This window comes from Strix uralensis, chromosome 3 (genome assembly GCF_047716275.1).
Source record: "Strix uralensis isolate ZFMK-TIS-50842 chromosome 3, bStrUra1, whole genome shotgun sequence".
NCBI classification, from domain to species: Eukaryota; Metazoa; Chordata; class Aves; order Strigiformes; family Strigidae; genus Strix; species Strix uralensis.
The window spans coordinates 83354903-83369035 of NC_133974.1; the positions used below are offsets into that span (position 1 = coordinate 83354903).

The 14133-nt window shown below is 39.4% G+C and overlaps 1 protein-coding gene across 1 annotated transcript in view; it reads left to right on the top strand.

Annotated features, from left to right (window-relative positions):
* DISC1 (DISC1 scaffold protein) overlaps window positions 1-14133 on the top strand; it is a 214452-nt gene that overhangs the window by 13551 nt on the left and 186768 nt on the right. The window contains exons 2-3 of the mRNA XM_074863132.1: window positions 6003-6985; window positions 10490-10559. Of these exons, the coding sequence (XP_074719233.1) occupies window positions 6020-6985; window positions 10490-10559 (1036 nt within the window). The 5' untranslated portion in view covers window positions 6003-6019. The remainder of the gene's footprint in view (window positions 1-6002; window positions 6986-10489; window positions 10560-14133) is intronic.

Sequence of the window (14133 nt, forward strand, 5' to 3'; positions counted from 1 at the left end):
TGGTTCTCTATTGTGAGTGTTCTCTGTAGGCTTGCAACTTGTGTGTCCTCTTGCCTCTTTGGAAAGTGAATAAATTATTCTCAATTATTTAACTATAAGTTAAAAAGAATTCTACTCACAGGTTTAAAACAATTTGGGCTGGATATTTGTGGGAAAGTTAAGTGTCTTCTGTTAGTGACTGTGCTGAAGGTGCCCAGTTCTGGTATTGGCTTGTTTTCCGAGACCTGCTTGTGTTCTCCCCCAGGGTGTTTCATGGTCCATCAGGTGGTCCGTGGGATGGATTGCAGAGCTGGTTGCAGGATAAGGGGTGACTGGAGAGCCTGAAAGGGTAACTTATGTTAGGCAGTTGGTCATGTGAGTTCAGCAGTTCCAGCTAGCCTGGGCTGATAGCAGTGAGGTGGGTGACATATATAAGCGAGCTGTGTAAGGAGGTTTGGAGACTGATTGGGTTGAGGCTCATCAACCGGAGATGAATTTTGAATTTGAGATGTAGTTAACAGCTGGAGAATGAGATGTGTGAGGAGTGTCTGTAACAGGATTACGCTGAAGTTTATCGCAGAGGTCTTGGGCTTCCCTGGCTTTTTTTTGCTTGGGACTTCTGTAACAGTAGCTGACTGCATGAAAACAAAAATGAAAAGAGCAGGAATGTAATTTTTTTGCTATTTAAGTGATCCTGCTTTTTTGAGACAGCACGGAGTCACCCGACTGTTCTAGAGTGAATTTGGCCACTTGCTTTTCTGGCCAACAAAATGAGTTTCCTTGTAATACCGCAGTAGAGAAATTGGGTGGTGTAATTTTCATTCAGCTTGGAGGAATGCAATTTTCTGTAATAGCCAAGCCTTGGGTCTCAGGTTGCCAGCCATAGGGTGTTATTAGTTATCAAATAAGCCTTCCCAGTGCAACTGCATGCTTTCATGGATAAGCTGGATACTTATTATATTTTTAAATTTGAAAAGATCAGAAAGGCATATTTCTGTTCTTTTTGTCACATCAAGGTGCTTAGGCCCTGATTCAACAAGGCACTTACTTGAGAAAAAAGCCTGCTTTTGTGCATAGTCAATGCACTGCTGAATACTGATGGATGCAGATGTGTTTTAAAGTGTTAGTAGTATCGAACACAATTATAATATGTAATTAAGGAAAGGGATGCTTCTCTTATTCCCCCTGAGTAAATAGGTGATTGTTACTGACATGGGAAGTGTTTGATATTTACCAGCTTACTTTTTAATAGATACATTTTTTCTTTCTTAGTGTTAAGGCAAAACCAGATTTAAACCACTTTTTTTTCTTGAGGGGGAAAAACAATGGGCATATTGAAACTGGTATCAGCTAATGTGATTCTTACTCTAGAGAGAGGTGCTGCAATTTCATCAAATGGCTTAAAATGAGTTGTTGCATTAAGGAGGTAAGTGGCTCGAATGTAACAGCTCAGTGACATGCGCATTATGGGAGTGTGTCAATAAAAATACAATTGTTTAAACACTGGCTAAGGAAGACCACACTCACCTTGTAAAATGCATAACTCTCTGAAGTATTTTTTAATGAAGAATAGAAACTAACATGCATTTAATGACTTCAGAGAATATTTTCTATGTGACATCTTGAAAATTTAATAGTTGAATAAGTGAACCCAGCCTGCAACCTTAGAAATAACAGGAACCCTTGGTGAGGAAATAATTTGTAAATGGTATCAAATATAATATAGCTTAGCCATTGCTTGTCTTCTATAGCTGCACTTTATAAAATGCTAGATAAATCGAAGTATAGTTAACATTCAATGAGTAAGATGAAAAAGCTAAATGAGAGCTTTACATTTTAAGAGTTACAATAATAGTCAAAAGTAACTCTTTGAAAGCTTACTAGTATGAAGAGATGGTGCTGGTTTGTTTTAACATGGACTGTATTGAGATCAGTGCTATCTTATTTTGAATATTTAGTGGTATCTATAAAATTCAGCAAATGAGTCAAAATATAACTGATTAGGAACATTTTACATATTTTTATGACATAGGAACTGAACAGTAATGGTTATTGTCAAGTCAGATTGATCAGTCTCTGAGAATGGTTCACTTTTGTTACTGATAGGTTAAACGTTTGTGTGTCTGTAAGTTCTAAATATTCTCATCTCACTTACTTTGTTCGTGTACAGTTTAACGCAGATGTTTAAAGCTTCCTTGACAGAAGCAGCACTACCGAAATTGCTTGGAGCAGCGCTTTGATGGTTGGCTTTAAATATGACCTAGTATTTTTTCCTCCACACCACAGTTACCGCCCACAAATGCTCTGAAGGTATTCTTCTAATAAAAATCAACTATGTGTAATATAGGTGTATTCAGATAGTCAAGCTCTCTTTAAAACTGCATATATTATTTCTCAGTTACTTTCAGGAAGAACTTAATGAGCTTGCAAGCGTTCTGCGTTATGTGTTTAAAGCAGGGGTGAAGAGGTAATGGCTTCAGAGTTTCTGTCTCATCTGTAAAATCCTAGTGGGCTTTGCAAAAAGGTAGTCTGTCCATAGGTGCTACTAGGGCATTTGATCAAAAAACTGAACTGCAGCTTTTGTGGCTGGAAACAAAGACTGACTACCTAAATTAAATGAGATGACTGTTGTACTGTCCTTTAGCATTAGGCCAGGTACAAGCAAATGTGCTCTTTCCATCAGTGGGAAACTCTTGTTGGCTTCACCTCTCCCTCTTTCATCTTGCTGGTGCAACTAAGATGTGAACAGCATTGCTGGTCATGTCTTGCTTTACAGCATTTTTAGTTTTGTTTTTTTTTTTTTCCTGTGCTCTGGCTCTGAGCTGTTAGTTTTTATGAAATGTCATCAGGAAATATTGTTATGGTGAAAGAGCTGTTATAATTAAGGTATTTCTGGGCTTTCATAATTTGGATTTGAAGCGGTTGCACGTAATCTGACATTAGAATATATGTTGCATCATCGTCTAGGATTGTAACACATTTTTTTACAAGTTGATTTGTACTATTACAACTGAAAGGCTTTTTCCATTTGTGACTTTTCTCTTTTTCTATGTGCATGTCTCATATAATGCATGACACACTATAATGTAGGTTTTTTTTAATTACCTGCAGTTGTTTCACGGTGTTCCAAGGTACCATTTTGATAGTCTTGTAGTTAACAGCCATCAGTTATTTGACATGCTTGAAACTGAGGGATTTATATGAAAAATTTGAGGCCTGTCTTTTTTTAACAAGCTAGCTGGATTGGTTAAGTGTAGTTTCTGTATCTGATGCGCTGACAAAGCAAACTGTGGTTGTAAGGCTATGAAGAAAAAGAAAGTCTTTGTATTAAATTTCAGATATGTGATGATAAACAACTGAAATTATTCTAATCTTCAGAAGAGGGACATGACAGAAGGGTAAACAGCACACAGACAGTATACCCAAAGCCCTAGTAACATCCTGGCTGGATTTTGTGATGGCTGAGGGCACTGCAACTGCTCTCTAGCTGGAGCTGGGGGGTCAGGCTGCGGCCACCTCCTCCCTCCCTTATCCTCTGGGGAAAGCATAGGTGTTCGTGTTGAGGTGTTGGTCCCAGCTCTGTGTCCATCCACTCCTCCTCTGCCTTGTGCTCGGTGCAGCTCCCTGGGGCTAAGGACCTGCAGCCCTCTCCTCATAGTGTCCTCTGAACAGCTTGTGGCTTGGACTATAATCTTGAGTATGATTCAGGCAGTGGTGCTGCTCTGGTAGCCAGGTGAGGGACTTGTGCTGCTGGACTCGCCAGAAGGCAGACCTGGAGTCCCTAAAGGAGCTGAACGGTAAACGTGTCTAGAGGGTTACCAGCAAATGTTGGGAGGAGTGCAGAGATGCATGGGTTTTGTGTGGACTAGTTCAGGCTACTGGAATTGTATCACTTTGGCTCAATAATTTTTAGATTTGCATCCAGTTCATTTGGTGCAAATATCTAACCGTTGGCTAATTTAAACCTTACTTACATTAGCTTAGTTTAAATTTGGGGTTTAAAGAGCTGTAATTATGTCTGCTTTAGAAATTCATAGTGATTTGGTGAGATCAATTTTAAACTGAATTTAATTAAACCAAAGAATCTTTTCCATTTTTACAGATGAGGCCTGTGACTAGCCTTTGTAAATGGTGATATAGTATATCCAGTCTTAGAACAATTTTTTTTCTGCATGACTGATTTCTTCTGCTGAAGGCAAATTTAGGCTTTTATTTTGTATATAAACCAAAAGAATTAAATTCTAAAGAACATTTTGTTGCAATTTTTATTCCCTTACTCCAAGAGCAATTTCTATTTGTTAAGACTTCAATTAAATTACTCCCAGTACAGCATTTCACTGTCTTTTTATAGTAGACAGGCTGATGGACTCCGTGACCTTTTTATTTTGTGATTTCTGTGATGCTTTTTTCTCTGACAAAAGAGAATGTAAGAGACAGCTGGGGTATTCTAATTTATGGTGATAGGAAGCAGAATACAGAAGCTTAACTGCAGTCCCATGGTGAGATGTGCCACTATTCTAGTATGTGGAAAATGTATAAATTGCTTTTGTTGAAGGTTATTTGGAGAGAGTGTAGTGAATGTTGGGAAAAGTCTCCTGGGAGGTTTTGGGTCTAATGCTTAAATTTTTGTACAGGATGTCATTGTAGTGAGGTGTGTATGAGACCTGTGTTAGGAGCTGCTGAGGAGTTTAGATTATGTGCACATCTATCAACGTAAAAATTGACAAAGGGTTGTGATTAGAGATGAACACTAAATACATTACATGTAAAGAAAAAAAAAATCTGAAAATTGTGTTTTTGGAAGAGCTGTTTGGGTGATGAGAATACTTCTAACACCTGAGATTCTGGCAATTAATTCTGTTTCTGTGAGTAGAGGGCAGCTAATTGAGGGTGTAATTCAGCTAGTCACTAGATCCCTTTGAGCGGTGATTGTGGCAAAGAGGTCTGGTCGATATGTTTTTGTGTTACAAAATGGATGATGGTGCAGAGCTTGTATTCCCATTGATTGTGTGCAGGACAGATGAATGGAATACCTTTTGACTAGTGGTAAATCCATAAGAAACTGAAATTAGTCACCATGTAATCTTTCACCCATAATTTTTTTTTTAATAGAAATGTACAGAAGAAAACAAAGATAAGTTACCATGTTCTGATCTCCCACTTTTAATGTTTGTTGTGTTTTTTTATTTTGTTTCTTTTTATTCTGCTCTACAAACAGCAAATTTATCTTTTCAACTATGTAAGTAAGGTGTCTATATAGGGAAATTGAGCTAATGAGGAGAGGCCCTTTCTTAATGATATTAATACTGCAGTAATGCTACCAAGCATATGGTGGCATTAGTTTTCTAGGACTGATGTTCCTGTCTGCAAAATTTTTCTTTAACTTTACATTTTGGACAATAGGTAGTACAGTAAATCTAAATGACAATTTATAAAACACCTCATTAGACTGACATCTGCAGCCACAGAGTGTTACAGAGTGCATCTGTTCTGGAAGCAGAATCTGAATCACTTGCTCATACTAATAAAATATGGATATGAACACAAGAAAATGGACATGAGCTACAACAGATTAGGCACACAATTTCTTTGTGAGTATGGTTCTCATCTTTCTGATGCAGATTCAGTCCTCTCCTCCAGGATGTGCCTATAAGTCTGAAAGTCATTCTGGATCAGAAAAATTTAAACAAGGTCTGTGCTTTAGTGTGCTGCTAAGCAAATTGAGGATGAAGCTCCCAGAGTGGTGCTATGGATAGGAAAGATGATGTGATTCATTGTACCCAGGTTTGTGTCCTGATGGATGTGATTATGTTAGCTAGTTCACTTAAAAGCAGGTGCAAACTCTTTAGTAAGTGAATGAATACACACAGTGTTCTCCTCTATCTACAGTATCTTTTTTTTTTTTTTTTGTGAAATGGAAAGTGGTGCACTGTTTGAAATTCCTGAAACATTTTCAGATGCTACAATACCTTAAGCCTAGAAAACTGCAGAAACACTTTAACGACTTTTTTCCCCTTTCCCAGATGGTCAGGAGCACTTAATGCCTGCAGGCTCTCTTCGTAAAAAGAAACTGGCAAAAAGACCTGGATACATGAGGGCAGAAGCTCAGCAACAGATAGAGTTTCAGTCCCTGGGTGCCTGCAAACCGTTCAGCCCAGAAGAGCTCAAACATGGCAAGCAGCACTGTGGAGACTTTGAGAACTGCTCTCAACGCAGACTATGCCAAAATAACTCTGAATTCTTACGCTGTAGTGCAGTGAGTAGTACCATAGTTCCTGCTAATGGGATAACAACGTTGGCCACTACTGGAAATATGCCAGGACACTGCAAGAATCTTTCATGTTGCAAGAGTCCACCATCAGAAAACACAGTGATAGCAGCTTACCCTGCTGCAGAAACAAGCAAAGATGTTTCTGCTGTATGCTGTACATGGCAGAAAAGTCACGGCGCTAAAGTGAGCAAGCCCCCAAACATGTATGCATTGGATCAAACAGAAGTGAATAACAACTGTGAATATCAAAACAGAGATGTTTCTTGTTCTGTCGGTGCACATGATAGCTTTAGTTCAAGTTTCAGCTTCATACAGCTCTCCCTGAACTCAGCCTCTGGAATAAGTGATGCTGAAGGCAAGTCAACCGTCAAGGAAGCTGAGTATGTTCTGCATCCCAGCACTGCAGGAAATTTGCAGAAGCCAGAAGAGATGGCGCAAACTCATGAGCACTTGGGAGCTTTGCATTGCTTCTCCAGGCCCAGTGAGGATTTGGAGTATGAAAATGAGACTACAACAAATGATAAACTACAGGACTGTGAGACTGTGTCTCTCTCGGATACAGATGCAACATTTTCATATTCTACAGATTCCTCGGATGCAGCATCGGCTGGCTCTTCTGTCACCTCAGGCTATGAAAGCAGCTTTACTGTTAGTGACCATAACTGGGATACTTTGATGAAAAAATATGAACCAGTGCTACAAGACTGTCTGCTTGGCAACCGCAGTACATTAAAGGTTAGTAATCTCACTTCATCTTTGATTCCTCCCCCTGGCCCTCAAAACATTTGTATTTATAGTGACAAAGTCACAGTTGATGTAGGAGTTGGGATATTAATGGCTTTTGTGGCATTTGTTCATGGAGGTTTACAGTAGCACGCTGTGTGATAAAAGTGAGACAACCAGTTCCTTTTGGTTCTTTAAAAAAAAAGTTGATGTTGTCGTAGTGCCCTATTCTACTGAAACTGATATTCTACTGAAACAGTACCCTGTTCTACTGAAACTGTGATCCCCTCAGTTCTAATGTATTGCACATTGGTTTCTGAATCCAACAAATACCATTTTCTTCCACAGGTGGCCTTTTTGTCTGCAGTCTGGAGTATATGTAGTACAAAATTTAGGGGTGGTAAGAACTCTTTTCTTGAAGCACCATGATTTAACAACACTAAACTTTGTAACTGGAAATTCATAAGTTTAACTAAAGATTTCTTGCAGTGAGACAGGGTATGAGAGTAGCCTGTAATCTAATAGATGAGTACTTTCCCTGCACGAAGAAAAATGGGGGCCACGTTCCTGCTCTAACTCCAACTGGGAATTGAACCTTTTTTTTCTCCCTCCACTCCAGAGGAGTACTAGGCTGTTGAGTCAGGAGTCTTTTTGCACATGTGTATACCTACCACATGTACAAGCAGTCTCATTCACTGTGTTCTTTGTGGGAGAAGGGTGGGGAAACCTTTAAGAAGTATCAGTTATATTTTGTAATGCAGTTTTTGGGATGGTGGGGTGGGCGTCAGTGGGAAACCATTCTGAGCTTACCTGCAATAAGGAGCCAAATATTGGCTTTATTTTGCATGCAGGAAGCAGTAATCCAGAGATTAATGTGGACACGATGGATTTTACAAATTAGTTCCAGTACTAAGTGGGTGGTGGGGGGTTTTTGTGGGGTTTTTTTGTTCGTGGGGTGTGGGGTTTTTTTTAGTATCTCACTAGTCCTCTGAGTTTCTGGGATGCCTTTCAGAAACTCAGGTTCTTGTGACTTCTCAGCTCAGACATAGCTGCTGAGATGCACTTTAGGCCTGATGAAACAACCTGCTCTGGGGACACTTTGCACAGCCCTCCTATCTGGGTAAGACAGAAAGTTGAGAAACTTTTATTCATACTTTACTCTTCATGATGTCTGACCTGACGGTGCTCTCTAATATTAACTTTTCAGAGGATGCATGTAGGACTTAAACTAGGTTCTCTTATTTACAGACTTCACACATGACAAGGAGCAGTTTCTTTGGCTTCATGCCTGGAATGAAAATGTGCCCATAGTCTGGAATGGTTTGGGAAATTAATTCGCTGCAAATTTGGGAATGTATAATATAATCAAAATAGGAAATTATTTTTCTGTCTTTTCAGTATGCTTATTTGATAGGCACAGAAGAAATAATGCTATCTTTAATTTCTGTATTCATTGAATGGAGAATTGAGGATTTGTGCCCTCAGATGTCTTTGCCCTTGGTTAGCCAGTCGTGTATGTTTAATTTGAAGCACCTTCCTATTGTAATGATAATAAGCAAGTCTCAAATTTTTCAGAAAGGAACAAAGGCAACTGTAGTAAAGAAAAGGAGACAATACTAAAGTTGTTAAAATAGGCTTTTTCTGCACTTATTAAAAAAAAAAAGTGGTCGTCACATGGTACAGATATAGGACATGCCACACTGAAGCACCTCTTTGATTAGTTAAGCTCCGAATGTCTTACCAGCCTGCAAATAGAAAGCACTTTACTGTGACAGCATCAGTCAGTTTGCTGTGGGCATGCCTGGGCTGTGGTACCCAAGCAGGCTTTAAATGACCTGCCACTGTGAGTGCATGATGGAATAAATGCTGCAAACAGCAGCAAAGCTGTACTCTCAGTATAGATGGTTGTTATACATCATATATATGAAAAAAGTGTCATTTGAATCATTCCTACTGCAGGCTTTTTTAAAACTCTATCAAAAGTGTGGCATAAAATACAGAAAATAATTTATGGTGAGGATTCAGAGCTCCTCCCTTCAATATGTTACACATTCCTCACCAACCTCAGAGAAAAAAGATTGGAGTTTCAGATTGTGAAAAACAAAATAATGCCTTGAGGAAAAGGGAGTATATACAATGTTGTTTTTTGTTTCTCTTTTTCCTCTAGGGCATCCTACAGCCTATTATTAATCAAGCATTTTTTGATTCTTTTCTGGCCTTATTTTTTATAGTTCTTTTCTCACTAGTCCACTTCCACATACTGTATGACAGATACTATTAATTTGAATGTCTTGCCTAATTTGTGTGTTGATTGTGCAGTCATGATAACTGAGTGTTTCTGTTAAGTTATTGGCTGGCTACACCTATTTTTCTCTATGCAATTTAGAGTTTAAATATAGGGATTTAAATATGAAAGAGTTTCAGGGAGGAGTCGGATCTTTTGTAAATGTGGAATGTCTAAAGCATGGATTTTCTTGTTTTGGAAAATGCTTTCCCAAGCACTTTCAGGCTTTAGGCTATGAGAATATACACTGCTTCTTTTTCCAGGCTTACCTTTTTCAGTTCTGGTAATGGCTTGTTTGGTACAGGCCACGTATAAATTTAATAAGACTTTTCAGTCTTACAACTGTAGCCATGTTAGGCTGTGGCTGGCATGTCAGTGAGGAGAGGACTGTCAATGTTCTAACCAAATTCTTCTAGCAGTAAAAACTTTTAATGGCCTTTGAATGCACACCTAGCCTTTCAAATTTTTAGTAAATTTAGAACTTTGGTCCACACCCTTTCATGTTAACAAAGAGAAGCAGTAACTTTTGAAATAAAACTTCATTATGGTAAGAATTTCGTTTTGGGTGTGAGAGGGCACTCTGTATGTAGTATTAGTATAGGTATTGGTGGTTTGTTTTTTTTTTTTCCCCATCTAGCATTTGCAGTGTGAACATTTCTGAAAATGCAAACTTCAATCTTATATAGGTGAGCATAAATTATATTTTAATGAAACTAGCACAGTTTTCTGTGCCATACCGAGTATACCTGTTCCAAGATATTAATACTGTATTTCTCTCTCTTTTTACTTAGAGAAGAAATGTGGTTTGCATATGGAAATTCTGGATTTGTTGTGTGCAAAACTCATACAGGAAAAAAAAGTTATAATGGGCTCAAGAACACACTGTTGAGTACAGTGTGATCAGAAGATGTCATGCTGACAGAATCCTCTAATAATCCTTTGATTTATTCAAAGGGTGAAAAATATCCTACAATCACATGATCTCTTTTGCTTTTCAAGAAATATTGTTTGTTATTCTCTGTGTTTGGACTAAAGCCATGCTTGGCTTAATTAGCTGCAGTTCAGCTGACTTACAAATAGGTCTGTCCACTTAACAAATGTTGGGGTTAACTCTCAAAATTGGGCCATTCTAGTGATGTGGTAATCCATTAAATTTATGTTATGTTGAGGTTAATAGTCTAAACATTTTTAAATGCAACTTCTTCATAATTAACATCTTTCTCTTTGCATAGATAAAATCCTTGATCTTACGGCTTCAGCGGCTTCAGGAAAAAGCAATAGAGGAAGATAACTATGATAGAGGTGAGAGTTGCTCCCCCTACCCCCCACTGCATCATGCTGCTTTTTTTTCCTTCCCCCTCATTCCTTTATTAAGTTTATTTTATATTTGCTACATAGCGGTGGGTAGATGTGGAAGACTAGTTCAATGAACTGTATTGTTTATTCTGTCATATGGCAGGAAACAAATTAAAGAAAGAAGTAGGTCAGCAGCAGGTAGCAACAGTTTTTATTTTCTTGAGCCACATCACCATGTGGGAAGGTTGAAATCCAAATATCCACCATCTGGATCAGCTGTTTTGAAGCAGCATGACTTTAAAAAATGCAGAAATGAATGAAAGCTTTGAAAGGAGAAAGGACAGGCATTGGCTGCTGACAGAGTGTGATTTGTTGCTTGCCACATTTAGTCATGACACTACAGCAGGGCTCAAACACAGAAATGAGGTCAGTAGCTATTATAAAAGTGAATGATACTGTCCTGTGGGATTAACTTGATGTCCACTGGGTTGAATCAAAACCAGCTAGAGAATGTGGTGGTGATACAGCTGCTGTCAAGTATCTGTATTTGAACAGTGCTTTTCCTTTCAAATGCCTTGGCACTTCTGATAAGCTCTGTGTGTGTGCATGTTAATAATTAGAGCATCTATTAACATACATCGTGGTTTTCTTATTGTTTCCTGTTACAGTGGTCTGTGTTGGTACTCATATTTTGATAGTCTTGAGGTTCTAGATTGAATTCTTCCCACTAGATCTATCTTCGGTTGGGAAGGCCTGCATATGTTTCAGTAAAATCTGCATGTGTACTTCAGAGAATAAGGCTAGAAAAAGATAGTTCCTTTCCTGCTGCTTTTTTATTCTCAGCTTTTAGGGGTTGGAAAGTGCTCAGACTTGTGGTTTGCCTTTCAAAATTAATGTGTGAAGTTGTGCAGGTGTACCATAGCTCTGTTTCCCTGACCCCGAAGGTGTCTCCCAAGACAATTAAAGTGTGTTTTAATAGTGTCTAGGGAGTAGGTGTGTAGCCCTTTTGCAGGAGTTGTTCTGTTGGTCTCTTAAAGGCTCACCTATATATAGGAGAAGAGTCTGCTACTGTCACAAGTCATTCTTTTAGTGTGGCATCTCCCAGTGGGGAAAGCCTTCAGGTATGTTAAAAGCTGAGAATGTTGTAGATATTCATGGGTTTAATCTCTGTCAAATAGACATTATTGATGTGTATGCTTTACATGTGTAACACTCGTAACTCTTCTTTTTTAAGTGCCTGTGGGTTGAGTTCCCAGTTGGAGACTTCCCAACAGCTGTGTACTCAGTGCGCGTGGTTCCCACAGACTCCAGCTGGGATTCTCTGGGCAGTCAGCCACTCCAACAGCAGTATTTTAGTATATCAGGTGTGACATCTGCATGTGATGCCACGTAGTTGTTGACCACAGTGGAAAATGATGACTTGTCTAACCTTGCACAGAAAGCTCAGGTGTAGTTTTCTGGGGTGCTAGTCTTGTATCTTCAAAACAGGACCATCTTTCTGTTGACCATCATTTTATCAATTACGCTTTTCAGTTTCTACCCTAGTTATCATGCAGGTAGCACAGAGGGTGGTTTGCAGAGTCTCTCATTGATTCCCCTCAGAAAAATGGTCTGGCTGATCTATGATTTCATCAGGTGTTGTGGGCACAGTTTACAGAGAGCAAAAGTGGCAGCAGTATAGAGGTGGAGGGGAGCATCCACAGGTAGGATTGCTGTTTTCTGTGCTAAATCTGGCATATATAGGCAGAAAAAATTTGACCTGATATGGGACTAGATGCTGAGGTTCTTGAGAGGCTTTGCCTTGACTTTCTTGATCCTTTTGAAAACTGGAATTCCAGCTTCACACAAATGTTCTCAGAAAATGCCATGCTCTATGCATGCATGTGACCATGCATCCTTAATTTTATTAATTCCTAGTTTTTGAGTCCTTGACCCACTTTCTGTCATACTGGTCTTTGTTCCTCTTCTGATGCAACTGTCAGCTGGGGTTTTTTTGTGACTACTTTTCATTATTTTTGTGGTATCTGAACTGGCTTCTTTATTTTTCCTTTTGTGAAGCAGGGGCAGTGTATCTGCAGGGAAAGACTCACATGGAGAAAGTGCAGTGCTGCAAGAAGAGTTAGAGCTGTGACCTTCCCTCCTTCTCTTGCAGTGGCAGGCTTTTCACCTTTGCTTTTAGAGCTACACCGCTGCTCCTGGTGTAGAACAAAGTCTTGCCTGCCGTGAAGTGAAGTTTGAAAGCTTTTTAAAGAGCTTACAGATTGGCCCAGTACCAATTTCTGTTCAAGTGAAATCTGTAATTAGCCTTCTTTAAAGGGATCTTATTGCCAAATATTGCTAGCAGGGAATGGAATTGCTAAATGTGCAGAGCTGTGATGTGGGGCATAAATGGAAATATATTATCAGGGAGTTGGAGAAACCGACACAGTGTATGTGGAGGGCTGAGGACATTTTAACTATAACGCTAAAAAGAAAATGACTGTCCCTGTAATTTGGGGTATTTCTTTGAGTATAGAGCGAGTCCTCTGTTAAAAGCAGAACTGTTTTGAACTGGAGATTGTGGTAGTGCTGCGTGTGGGGATAGCACAGGTCTTGCTGATTTGGGAGTGCTGCAGGGGAAAGGGAGATCTAGTATGATGTGGGTAGCCGCGAAATGCCCTGTACATGGAAGAGGTGAGTAGAGGGGAAGGAGAGCAGGTGGCCCATATCCTCAAATGGAAAACTAAATTGTCAATGAATACATCATTGTGTGTAACTCTCTTATCGCTTCAGTGGTAGAGGCTCTTCTCCAGCTTCAACCATAGATGAGAACCCGAGATCTTCTGATTTTGGCTCCCTAAGAGCCATCCAGTCTTGCAGGAGGGGGCTTGGTTTTTATCAGCAGTTCAGTGGGAGGGAGATGAGTTAGTACTTAAAACTCCTCTAAGTGCTCAGGACTGGTTTCTGCTGTCTGACACTGCAGACTTGGCAACTTAAGGAAAGGCAAGCCTTTACTGTCTGATGTTGTTGCTTTCCTGCTCTCCAGAGCTTTTTGAAAGCTCCGATAGTTTATAGTAACTTTTGAAACAGAAGTGCAAGTAAAGTGGTGCCCCTACAGAGAGGGGAAAGTGATGCACTGTTTTCCGTTGTGACAAGGAGGCTAGGAAATGGCACAGAAATAAAGGCAAGTTTTTCCCACTACAAAGCCACAAACAAATACCTTGTTGCAAATAGGTGACGAATAAGGATATATTTGTTTTTCCCCTTTGCAGAAACACAGAACAGATGCTGCTGCTTGGGTCTGTTAGAGAACATTTGTGTTTCCCAGGTTCATGTTAATAAATTAGCTTTTATTTCCTGAACAGGTGATGTGGAGTGTTTTTTTTGAGGGATATTTGGAACCACAACCCTCCATTGTTGTTTAGGAGAGAAGTCGATGCCTGTTTAAATCTTCAGCTTGTTTTTTCCTAGTTTTTCCTTTCTTTAGATGAATCTATTTGCTCTGTCTTCCTCCTCCCCTCAAGCTTGGGAGGTGCACAGCAGAAATGGCTTTTGCTATTGCTTGTTTACCTGTGCTATGCCTTCTTAAAGACCTGCCTTG